Source organism: Drosophila elegans, unplaced genomic scaffold (assembly GCF_018152505.1).
Source record: "Drosophila elegans isolate 14027-0461.03 unplaced genomic scaffold, ASM1815250v1 contig_208, whole genome shotgun sequence".
Lineage (NCBI taxonomy): Eukaryota > Metazoa > Arthropoda > Insecta > Diptera > Drosophilidae > Drosophila > Drosophila elegans.
The window spans coordinates 8,105,085-8,117,216 of record NW_024545578.1 but is presented as its reverse complement, the minus strand read 5'-3'; the positions used below and the strand labels follow the sequence as shown (position 1 = coordinate 8,117,216).

General features: G+C 41.0%; 2 protein-coding genes across 3 annotated transcripts; both read right to left on the bottom strand.

The window, feature by feature from the left end:
• Window positions 1-755: 755 nt before the first annotated feature.
• On the bottom strand, window positions 756-1,354 carry LOC108146638 (U6 snRNA-associated Sm-like protein LSm2). Its single transcript, XM_017272682.1, has 3 exons — window positions 1,283-1,354; window positions 1,153-1,220; window positions 756-1,079 (listed from the first exon to the last, which is right to left on the bottom strand). The coding sequence occupies exons 1-3, from the start codon at window positions 1,283-1,285 to the stop codon at window positions 863-865; spliced, it is 288 nt and encodes a 95-aa protein (XP_017128171.1). The 5' UTR covers window positions 1,286-1,354; the 3' UTR covers window positions 756-862.
• A 1,493-nt stretch (window positions 1,355-2,847) lies between these two features.
• Window positions 2,848-10,532, bottom strand: LOC108147001 (LIM homeobox transcription factor 1-alpha). Of its 2 annotated transcripts, none has more exons than XM_017273264.2 (3): window positions 9,624-10,532; window positions 4,134-5,012; window positions 2,848-3,547 (listed from the first exon to the last, which is right to left on the bottom strand). In XM_017273264.2, the coding sequence occupies exons 1-3, from the start codon at window positions 10,297-10,299 to the stop codon at window positions 3,282-3,284; spliced, it is 1,821 nt and encodes a 606-aa protein (XP_017128753.1). In that variant the 5' UTR covers window positions 10,300-10,532; the 3' UTR covers window positions 2,848-3,281. The 2 variants fall into 2 exon arrangements, with proteins under 2 accessions (XP_017128753.1, XP_017128754.1); XM_017273265.2 differs by having other exon boundaries at window positions 4,134-5,009.
• Between the last annotated feature and the right edge of the window lie 1,600 nt (window positions 10,533-12,132).

The following is a 12,132-nucleotide window of genomic DNA, read 5'->3' as shown; positions in this document are numbered from 1 at the left end:
TTTTTTTATAACCATTAAATTAAGAAACAAAACCAACTAACGAGAGTACACCAGAACATAAGATTTTATGATGAGAAATTATTTGAAAGAGGTAAGTATTTTGATATTTAAAACCTTGAAGTTGTGAGCTATAAATATTTTTTCTGCCTGTACCCCTTGAACTTTTGATTGCTTGATTTTCCGTACGGTTCCGCTGCCCAACTGGCAAAGTTTAGAGCGCGAGTCCTGACCATTCCGAAATGTAAATGCCGGGCCAAAGTGTGCCACGAATGCGTATTTTATTTTAAGTACGCATTCCATCCAACAAAGCGACTCAATGGCGGACGGAGAGGCACTTAACGAGCGGGTCGAGGTCCACAAATTAAAAGCATTCCGCCGGGCGACTCCTCCGTTTTATTGGGGATAAAAGTTTGAATTCGAGGGCCGGGCAATAAGAGCAATCGTAAAACGGGCTACAAGTATATACCATTCTGAAGTCCGAATGGAGTACACTAGTATATATATATATATATATCTAGTGATGTGTAGACAAGACATCAGAAGACATCGTCGTTACAGCAATTATATAAATTTATGGACCATTATCAACATGACAAGAAACTTGGCCTACATATCCGCACTACACATGCTCCATTCAAGCGTAGAGCGATAAAAACAGAGACATAAAGCAGGAGGCTCACCCCCCGGAAAGCCCAGTACAAATACAGACTGACTCATCATCGGGAACTGATGGACCGTAAATAAAGTAGAGGGGATTCTTACGGGGATTCCTCTTATTGGTTTTGCTTTAACATAATTTCACTTAGTTGTAGGGCAGATATTAGGGAACTATCCTGGGCAGGTCATGCAGATCCCGGGCATCCTATCTCGTGCTCACAACAGCCTCTTTTCGTGCCGCATCCTGGAGTAGCTGGGTGTCCACCTCGTCGCCAGGAAGTTGCACGTAGCGCACCACGGAGCCCCGGATAAAACAGTTCTTGACGCTCAGCATATGGGGGTATTTATCTGGATCCGTAACACTGATGTCCGTCAGCTTGATGTTCAGATACTGGTCCACGGAATGCAGAGTGCCACATATGCTTTGTTTAACAAATAAAAGTATGACTTTAGTTTTCCATTTTACCGGCAATGTGGTAAACAATCCGAGCTCACCTGAGGTCGTTCTTCAGTTCCACGACAACTTCTTTGCCCACCAGCGACTTGAAAAACGAGTAGAAGAGCTGGGGATTTCACAAAACATCTAGTATAATAGTTAAATCTCTTAGAAACTGACATTTCTTACCATTGTTATTGTTTATTGCAATTTTTGCAGAACGCGTTGTTTTTGGTGTTCTTTTTAACGTCTGGCAACGTTACGTGAGTGAGTCAATAAATATCGATAATATAAGTATCGGCAAAGGAAGTCTTGCCACGCTCAATAAATTTCCTTACGTACGGCAACGCTGCGATGCCATTTGGGAAGTTTCACAGCAGTAAGCTTTTGACTGCCTGCAAATGGGCGCTTGAAATATTCGTTTATAAAATTTAAATTTAGATGCAATTTAAACTGTGCTAAACTTACTTTTGCGTTAATAAAACTAAATTAAAAATAAAAGCAACGCCTTTTTAATAAGAACAAGAATGGGGGCAAACCTTGACAACCGAAGTTTCATACCCTTGCAGCTTATGCAATAATTGAATATTTTCTAAAACAGCTTTTATTCGATTTGTATGCAAATTTGTTTAAAAACTGTGAAACTATGACGATTTTTAATTTTAATGATGTAATCCCTTTTTAGTTTTAATTCTATAACTTTTCTCACAGACATTCCATTCTGAAGGGGTATATCTTTGAAGTCTTGTAGCTTTATTTTCTAAAAATCTGCATTTAAAAATTGGTTTCTAAAATCGGATCGATTTTTTTGTAATTTTAATGATGTAACACCTTTCTAAATTTCTGAAAAATGACTTGTCAGAAAAGTGACAAAAAAGCTGCAGTTATAATTCTATAACTTTTCTCACAGACATTCCTTTCTGAAGTGGTATATCGTTAAAGTCTTGTAGCTTTACTCTCTAAAAATCTGCATAAAAAATTGGTTTGTAAAACCGGGTCGATTTTTTTGTAATATTAATGATGTAACCCCTTACTAAATTTCTGAAAAATTACATTTCCGAAAAGTGGCCAAAATGCTGCAGTTTTAATTCTGTAACTTTTCTTACAGACATCCCATGCTAAAGTATATGGTATATAGTATATGGTATATCTTTTAAGGCTTGTGGCTTTATTCTCTAAAAATCTGCATTTAAAAATAAGTTTATAAAGCAGGGACGATATTTTTTGTAATTTTTATGATTTAACCCCTTTCTAAATTTCTGAAAAATTACTTTGCAGTAAAATGGCAAAAAAGCTGCAGTTTTAATTCTAAAACTTTTCTCACAGACATTCCATTCTGAAGTGGTATATCTTTCAAGTCATGTAGCTTTATTCTCTAAAAATCTGCGTTTAAAAATTGGTTTGTAAAATCGGGTCGATTTTTTGTCATTTTCATATGATATAACCCCTTTCTAAATTTCTGAAAAATTATATTTCCGAAAAGTGGCCATAAAACTGCAGTGGTATTTCTGAAAAATGACTTTGCCGAAAAGTGGCCATAAAGCTGCAGTTATAATTTTATAACTTTTCTTACAGACATCATATTCTTAAGTGTAACTCTTTAGTCTTGCGGCTTAAGTCTCTCAAAAGCTGCGTTTAAATTTTGGATAGTTATTTCAGGTCCATTTTTTGTAATTTTTATAAGGTTGACGATTTCTAAATTAGTTTTTAAGTAAGCGAGCCAAAGACATTTGCAAGAATTCGGTTAAGATGTTTATTTTAGGGGAACAGATTAAATTGCACTTGCTAATACAATTATTGACTTTTAAATTACATTTAATAACAATTTTTCGGGGGGTTTAAAACTATTTACAAACATAGGGGGCACATTGACCGTTTTAGCATTGCGGGTGTTTCACATTTTTTGCCTCTAGTGCTTAGACTAACAACAAAATATGCTGCCCGCCCTGTTTCGCCGCGTTCAAATCGCCAAGAATCTTAAAATTTCAATTAGCTTAAAAAAATCACATTTCATGTATCTTGTATCTGGTTCTACAACTCCAACTTAATGCCGCCGTCTCGAGTGGGTTTGCCAACTACGCGCTACGTGTAAAGTAACAGCAAGGACGCGGTGTCCTCTTGCGATCGGTGCCTGCCACTCTAACGCTAATAAATTCGTCACTATCCCGTCGATCGCCGCATTGCTCGCCTAATGTTCGGAGCTGAAATACGAGTTCTGCATGAGATACAGCTTGTCGATGGGGTTTATCAGGCTGTTGTTCAGGTTGGCCAGCATGTCGTGAGGATTCGAGTGGGTGTGCGAGTGGGAGTGCTGGTTGCCCGAGGAGCTGGTCGACTGCAGCTCCAGGTTGTTCAGCGACAGCGAGTCCGCGTCGTCGTCCAATTGGTCGAAGTTGCTCCCGTCCAGCGAGAGATCCGAGCTGCAGAAGCTGTCGTTTGAGTTGGCCGGATAGTCTGTAAAATCATAATTAATTAGTAATTATGTACCTTGGAATTACATAAAAACTTGTCTTATTCGAACCTCAATTTACCACTTTTTCCTTTATTTTTTAGAAAATGTTTTATTTTTGTTTTAAATATTTAATGGAATTTACAGAGTTGTTTTATACAATTAAAAAAAAACTCTGAGCTATGTGTGATTATTATCTCCTAATTTTATTCTTCTAAAGTTTATAAATATTTTGTTTTAATTTTGTCCAATTTAATATTTCGTTGAATTTTTTTTTTGGTTTTTGCTTGGTTTGTTTTTTTTTCGATTTATTTCTGCTTGATAAATGTTTCCAAATCTTGTTCTTCTTGAACTATTATTGGTTTTTCTAGTTTATTTTAATTTGAGTGTTCTTTAATACTAACATTAATTTGGTGGCTTTTTTCGAATTCTTTCATTTGCTTTTTATAAACTTATTAATTTTCGAAATGAGAAAATATAAAAAAATATTAAAATATTAAATTAAGAGGAATCTAATTTTCAACAATTAACTAGCTCCATTTAAAGTGGTCAAGTTCAACATAGAAAAGTTAAAAAACAGCTTTTGCTTACCATCCGGTGAGAAGGGCAAATTGGGATTCAGTGGCTGGCTGGCGAAAGTGTTGTCCAATCCGCCCAGATAGCCCGAGCTGTCTCCTCCCAGTTCCTGCTTGACGCACTTCTCGTCCTTCTCGTTGGTGTCCTTCTCATCGGTGGCACTCGAGTTGCCCGTGCCGCGCCCACTGCCCGAGCCTCCGCCGGAGCCGCCGTTCTGCTTGGCCTTGCGCTGGATCTTCTTCATCTTGGCGCGCTGATTCTGGAACCACACCTGCACAACGCGCACCGAAAGCCCGGTGTCCTTGGCCAGGGCTTCGCGCACCTTGCGACAGGGCTTGGGCGACTGGTCAAAGGAGGCCTTGAACTGTTTGCGCTGCTGCGAGGTGAGGATGGTGCGGGGACGCTTCGGACCCCTCCTTCCGTCCCGCGGCCTCAGTAGATCCTCCTCGTCCAGGCCCACAAATCCACAATGCTGGGCAGCGGCGGCGGCCAGGAACATCTCCTTCTCCAGATCGTGGCGATAGCAGAAGAGCTGGCCGTCCCTTAGAAGGAACTGCTCGCCCTTTTGCAGCGGTAGACGGCAGGCGTAGCACACGAAACAGGGCAGGTGAAAGACGAAGTTCGGGATCGGTCGCATCACCAGCTCCTGCGGCAGGATCGCGTGGCAGCAGGAGGCGCACTTGACCCCGAACAGTCGGTCGTAGTCCATCTTGCAGTAGAGCTTCGAGTTGCGCACGTAGCAGGTGTGGTGGAGCTGCATGCCGCAGTAGCAGCAGGCCAGGCATTGCTCGTGCCAGTTGGCCTCGCCCACGTTCATCAGGAAGCGGTCGTGGATCTTCTGGCCGCAGCCCTCGCACAGCTCAAAGTTCTTCTCACACTTGATGTGGCCCACTTCTGGGGAGCAAAGAAGGAAAGGGGAAAAAGTGGCGTTAGTAAGTCACAGAATCAAATTTGGGAAGCTCGCTCACTGAGGAAAAATAATGATCTGCCTCTTAGCCCTAAAATAAACATAAACAATGTTGACAGTCTTCAACCTTGTCACAGACAAAACATAATAAATTATAAAAAAAAAATTATTGCCACATGATTTCCGATAACAGAATATAATGAAAACAAGGACGAATACAATTCTATAACTATTTATTTGTTGTGTTAAGATAAAACTAGTTCAAAAAGTGTAAAACCATATTATATGTAAATATGAAAATTTATAAACAGCTTTGAACTTTAAATGAAGTCGAGTCTGAGAAGGAAACTAAATTTTAATACACAATAATATAAGCAATAATAAAAAACTCTTTAAAATTCAAAATATACCTAAAAACAACGTCAACCATCGGTAGTAAAAAATATTTAAGAAAATGTAGTTCTTTTAGTCTTCATTCAATAACCTCTGATTTTAACAAAAAAAAAAGCACTGTAAAAATATTAGCTCTACATTTTTGGAGACACGCTCCGAATAAATAATTTGTTTTTCCAAGTGCAGCGTTCGCTATTCGTTATTCCCCTATCCTTCATTGATGGGCGGACGTGGCGTATACGTGTTGGCAGCACACGTCGCTGCGAAATTATCATGACATGTGCTGCCAATGGCGCAAGGACCGCGCTGACAATCGAATCGTGTGAAAACGCTTCGACGTCTCTCTTGTTTTTCCGTTCGCTGTTTCGCACTTCACGGGGAAAAAGTGAAAGAAAGAAACTCTTGAAGGAAAAAAATTATCTGTCGCCGTGCTGCGACAGCTTGTATTGAAAGCTTGTTGATGCGTAATTGAAACGTAAAGTTTTCTTTATTTGTTTGCTATCATCGAGCAGCATCGCCTCGATTATCTGTATGTGTATTCCACTGACAATGGCTCAATTGATTGGGCACACCCTACCAAATTTAATCCGATATTTAACTCCCTTAAAAACTGGTACTCTTCTATTAAAAAGGCTCTGTATTTTAGCTCCCCATTCCGGCAAGTAAAACGCCCCTAATCCTCCATCCGTAGACGCGCTCTTGAAACTGTAAACCAGTCATAAAAAGTAGTACCCGAAAACACAACAAAAGCTGCCTGCAGTAATCATAAAAAATATATGACGACCGCCACGAAAAATGTATGGAAGCATTTGAAAAATGAGCAGCGAGTTGGGGAAAAAGTGGAAAGCTGGGGGAAAAGCGAGGAAAAGGGAGGAAAGCCGAGGACTGGGAGTGTTATATTATATGGCTGTGGCTCAGTGGCAGAAAAATGTGCATGATTTATGGTTGGCACAATGGCGTCCCCACACACAGTCGCCATATCTATGCAGATGTGCGTGTGTGGGTTATATATAGTGTAGTCGACGGAATAGGGACGAAAATCGCTCTACAGCGCTTTATCCGCTAAGCCAGTGCAGCGGCAAGTTGACAATGTCCTCGGGGGTTCTATTTTTTTTTTCAGTCCTATCCCATTGTGCAGTATCCAATCGCATCGCCGACAAAGGTTTTCAAGCTCAAAACAAAAAATCGACAATGATTCATTTGATAAAGCCCAGAGGGGCCAGCGTTTTGAATTTTTTTCCAGAGCTTTGAGCATCGATATCGTGACTGGATTTCGTTTGTGTAATCTAATCGAAATTTATGGCATTTCGCTGCAGTTTTATGAATGCTTTTATTCCTACTATTTTTTTTTTTTTATTTTTTTGTTTTGTTTCAGTTATCAAAGGACGCTTCATTGAGTGTGTATGTGTGCTTTTGGGCTTTTCTAGGCTGGGTTGGCTTTCCATTCAAGCCTTGGCGAAAGTTGTCCAAAAATCAACAAACAACAAGCGCAAACAGTTGAAACAAGTGCGGCACACTCATGTCGAATACATAGATTAAACAGCAGATAAATCCAAAATCAACTCGACGATAAACAGACAAAAAAATATAACCAGCTAATAGACGACAGCGTCGAAAGTGTCCTCGTCGTTATCGGCGATAAAATGGGGCTTATCTGCCGACCGCCCCTCGATTGTCGCACTATATGGTGCATTTATTGACACATTGACAGGCAGGCGGAGGTGTATGGAGATAAATTGGGCGACAGCTCCGAACTTCTGGCACTAATTCGGGCGCTAACTGGAGTCCAGTCCACGTGCCACGCAGATTTTGGCAGCAGTTCCCCATTGACAGACAGCTCATAATGGGACGGCTTTAATTACGGCTGACGACTGACTCTTTTAAACTCATTGCTTCTATCTACACGCAACCAAAAATGTTAAATACAACATCTTAGCTAAATTGGTTTACTTATTGAACAATGCATTTAGACCATTAAGGCTTGAATTTTAAGTTAAAGGGGTTTTAAAAAGCATAATATGATTTGGGAAAGCATGGAAAAGTTGGCTTAAAAATGTTTGGGGTTTCGAAAAGCTTAAATTGTTTTCGAAAAGGGTAGAAGAGTTATGTGACACGACTCAAAAACTTGTATGTTTAAGCAATTTTTGTTTATTAAGATTCTAATAATTCAAAGTTCATTTTTCAGAGTGTAACAAAATAAACATAATCATGATATTTTTCAAAATAGTTAATTAATTGTATTACACATTTGGCTTTACAAAATATTAAATGCTATGGTCTAAGAACAGTAGCACCTTGGAATAAAATATCTTATTCGAAGGGCGAATTTTCTTTAAACCAAATATGTCTTGTGCACTTAAAGTTGCAAAACCAATCGATTTTTTACATTTTTTTTCTTGATTTAAGAAAAAGTTTTTAGCCCAGTGCATCTGGATCTCAACGTGAAAGTGACATAGAGCTATGCGTATGGCATACTTCCGCCACACAAATGCACACCTATTCTACTGGAGAATATCCGTGCAGATGGGAGAAGTTGGAGCCACCGCAGAAGCCAGATATGTATGCTGATACGCTCGGTGGAATACCTGACACTGAGTGTGCTCATTTCCGTGGTCTGCCCTCCGATCCCCGCCCCTATAAACCTCGCCCATTCGGAATTCCTCGACCTCGCCAAAGTGTGGGGCATTGATAGTAGTTTAGCAGTCTACACGCAAGTGTTTGCGCAGGATAGTGGAGTTTGGTGTGGGATGCGGTCGGAAACGGAAACTATTTGCTGCCATTTTGGCAATGGCAAATGGCAGAATGCAAGCGTTAATAGAAATTTCATAGGCAAATCTAAAGTTTACCGGAAAAGGAGCAGTTGTGGACTGAGTAGTGAGTAGTGGCTGATGAGAGCCCCTAAAAAACCAAAAACACAATCCACTTAGCCTCGGACGAGGTCTGGTCTGCATATGCATCACACACATTGTTCGCACACTTTGCATTTCGGAGGGAAATTCGCAAAAGTTTTCCCAGCAACACTTTCGTTGCAGCTCGGCTGAAAAGTGTTGCCTATTTTGAGGCTGTCGTACGAGCTGATATGTGTGTGTGTGTCTGCATGCCAATGCACAAGTGTGTGTGTGGGAGTGGAAGTGGGAGGATGTGGATGTGGCATGCCTTAATAGCCTTTTATTGGTCGAGCCACGCCCTCTGGCAGGTTCATTGTCAAAATTATTTTGTGGTCAACTTGCGTTCATACTTCTGGAAATACTTTCGCCCCACGTCCCGCACATTTTGAACCACCAAACTATCCCCAACATGTGTGTGCGACACCACAAATTCATAATTCATTATCCGCCTCTGTCAAATCACTTTTAAGTCTGAATAAAATAATTACCTGTTTCTATTTGCCTGACTTCTAAAAGCCCGATACAAATGGAAACCAACGCCAGATTAAATTGAAAATCTACCTCTGGCAATTTATTAGGCAAAAAATTGACTCTGACTCTTTGAGCGCGCATAAACATGAGTTTTAATTAAGTCCTCAATTAAACAAAGCTGAATGTAAATATTGATAATTGAAATATAAACATACATACAAGTAAATTCATCGGTAATTTAAATAATTTAAGAGAATAAATCTGAGAGACCTTCAGTTGATTTGTTTTTATTTTTTACATGCATTGGTTGTAGTAAATTAACTCCAATTAAAAACGGAAAACAAAATCATAATAAAATTTTAAAGTCCTTTTAAAATGTTAAAATTTAGTTGCAAGAAAATGAGACCATTTTCAATGCAAAATGAATACAAATTTAGGTTCTAAAAAATTTCAAAGCTCAATAAAGAAATATGAAATAAGCAATAAAATATTCAAGCAAACAACTTTGAAATAAATACCCGCAACGTTAAAGTTGATTACCAAACAAAAATCAAGAAAATATATGTATTTCCACCTGAAGGCGAATTTCTCCGACCCGGCCCAAAAAGCCAAGAAAATCGCACGCAAACTGCCGGCATAGTCAGGTGTGGGCGGTCGTACACAATCTGGAGCCCCGTCCGTCCAATCCGGCCAATCCGTCCGATCCGGCCGACTTGGACTCACGGAGCTCCGACCAGCAGGCCGGGCACACCCAAGTATGCCAAAAACGAAAAGCGTGAAAACCCCAGAAACGGAACGAGCCGGTAAATGCCTCGACTGCCGGTGAAAAATACTTTTGGAACATACCTGTGCGTCCACTACAATCGGCAGACAATTTGGAAGCCGCTGCTGCCGAGGCCGTTGCAGCAGCTCCTCCGTTTCCATTTCCATTTCCGTTTCCTGTTGCCGCGGGGGACGATGTTGCTGTCGTCGCAGCGGCAGCAGCAGCAGCAGCAATCGCAGCAGCAACTGCTCCGCCTAATTGCGAGGTGGCTACTGAGTTGGCTATTGCCGATGGAGCAGCAGCAGCAGCAACAGCAGCAGCTGTTAATGTGTTGCAGGCGGAGTTGAGGTTGCTGTTGCTGTTACTATTGTTGTTGTTGTTGTTGTTGCTGCTGCTGCTGCTGCTGAGGGGGCTGTGTCCTGTGGGCGTGGGGCAGCTGTTAATTGGCACTGGCGTGGTCGAGGCTGCGTGTTGCTGCTGCTGATGTTGCTGGTGGGGGTGTTGCTGTTGCTGGTGTTGCTGCTGCTGCTGCTGTCCCGTTAATGAAGCCGTTCCTGTGGGACTATTGTTGCCGGAAATACTCGTTGGCAGATTGTTGTTGCTGAGGTGCAGGGAAGTGTTGCTGTTGCCGCCGTTGGCCGTCATGCTGCCGGGATTGGGATTGTCCAGGAAGCGTGCCCCGCCATGGTTCTGCTGCAGCGAGTACAAGCTGCCACCGACTGGATTCAGATTCGTGGGCATTGGGTAAAACTCCAGCATCTTATACAAGTTCCCACTACACACACTCTCTCTAATCAGTTTTTTTTCCGGTTTTAGGTCTGCAAAGCCAAATGTCACATGCAACACCACTTAAAAACACGCGAAACACACCCACGAAATCGGGTCTTTGATTATTTTTACTTCGCCTTATATACTGTTTGGTTTACGTTCCAACGGTCGTCTTTCGGTCGTATTTTTCCGTTTCGGGAGCGAGGACAACCAGCCGCGTTCGCTGTCAGTTGGCGTGTGATCGAACAATCAGCGAAATCAAAGCATTTCACTTTGCCCTTCCGAAAAATCCCAGCTGAAATGTACCCCCGCGCAATGCGCCTGCGCCTGTTTACAAAAGCAACGGAGCAACAACTGCCGATGTCCCCGCGGCAACAGCAATTGCCGTTGTTGCACGTGACGCCGGGGGTTGCCCCGGTGCAAGGGTTGCAGCAACCCCCTCTCCGCTCGCACTGCGCATGTCTCAAGTGATTATTAGCAGCGAGGGAAATTCTGCCGGAGAGCAAGTCCCTCGGAAATCGCAGGCCACACCTCAGCTGCGTTCCGATTGGCCGGCGATTTCCCCGGCGTCCATTTTGCGGCATTGCGCATGTGCGCAGGGGAAGTGGGTTCTTTTTTTGTTCATCTTATATTCATGCCTGATGTCTTGGCTTTAATTCTACACCAAGTTGACTTTTGGGCGGCCATAAGGGGGCGTGCTGCTGCTGGTTGTTGCTGCTGTTGCCGCTGGTGTTGCTGCTGCTGCTGGGGCACAAAGACATACTTGCACTTGCACTCGCGGCAACTTTGGCGTGTTCGCCGCTCGACGGCGACAATTTCCTCGAGTTGTTGCTGCTGCTGTTGGCTCTTTGAGTGGCACGACTGGACCAGAATGCCAACAACAACACCCGCAACAACACCAACACAAACAACAGCTCCAGCAGCATCAGCAGAGGCAGAAAAAAACAATGGCCTTGTCTTCTTTTGCGCTTTTTTGCAATTACATTTTACTTTTTGTGGGTGCAAAAAGTTGGCGATAAACAAGCTTGGCAAGAGGGTGCTCCAAAAAAGAAAACCTGCTCAAGTAATTGAATATGGTACATTTAAAGATTTAAAGATTAAAGACTCTATAGAGTCTATAATTAGTTAATGCAAAACAGCATTGAACTTTCATCTTTTGTGCTTATGTGGTATTATTTATTAAGTATTTCTTTTGACCAATTATTTCTTTTGAAACCAATATATTTTTCACTTAAAGGCTTACTTATGTGGCCTTTTTAAAAACATTTTTCTCGAAAATTTTAATATTTAAAAAAACACATTTTTAATTGTAAAAAGCTAACAGTTGAAACTGCTAGATTAATTTTATGAATCACATTAAAACTTAACACCTTTATGGGAAATAAAATAACGTAACGTATAAACGTATTTCTAAGCCATATCTAAAATTTATATTTTTATCTAATAGTTAAGATATTTATTTAGGTAGTACAGACTTATTATTATCATTTTTATTATTTATGTAGTTATTTTTCGTTTATGGATAAGCGACTTTGATATTTATCTTTTTATAAATCCTAATATGATTTTTCTTAAAAAGACAATAATTTGAGTTTACTTATAAAATTATTTGTAGAGTTTCTTTAATGAAAGCAAATAATTTTAAGTGTTCGAATTTTTATACTTTTTATGGACTTATTTCCCGGTTTTTAGGAGATAGTCTTAATGTCACCCTGTACGAGCATTAAAAACCAACCGACAACTGACTGGCAACCGGGGTGAAACCCCATTTCCGCCGCCCCCAAAAAGGCCAAAGCCAACTATCCGCCCACGCAAATACACACA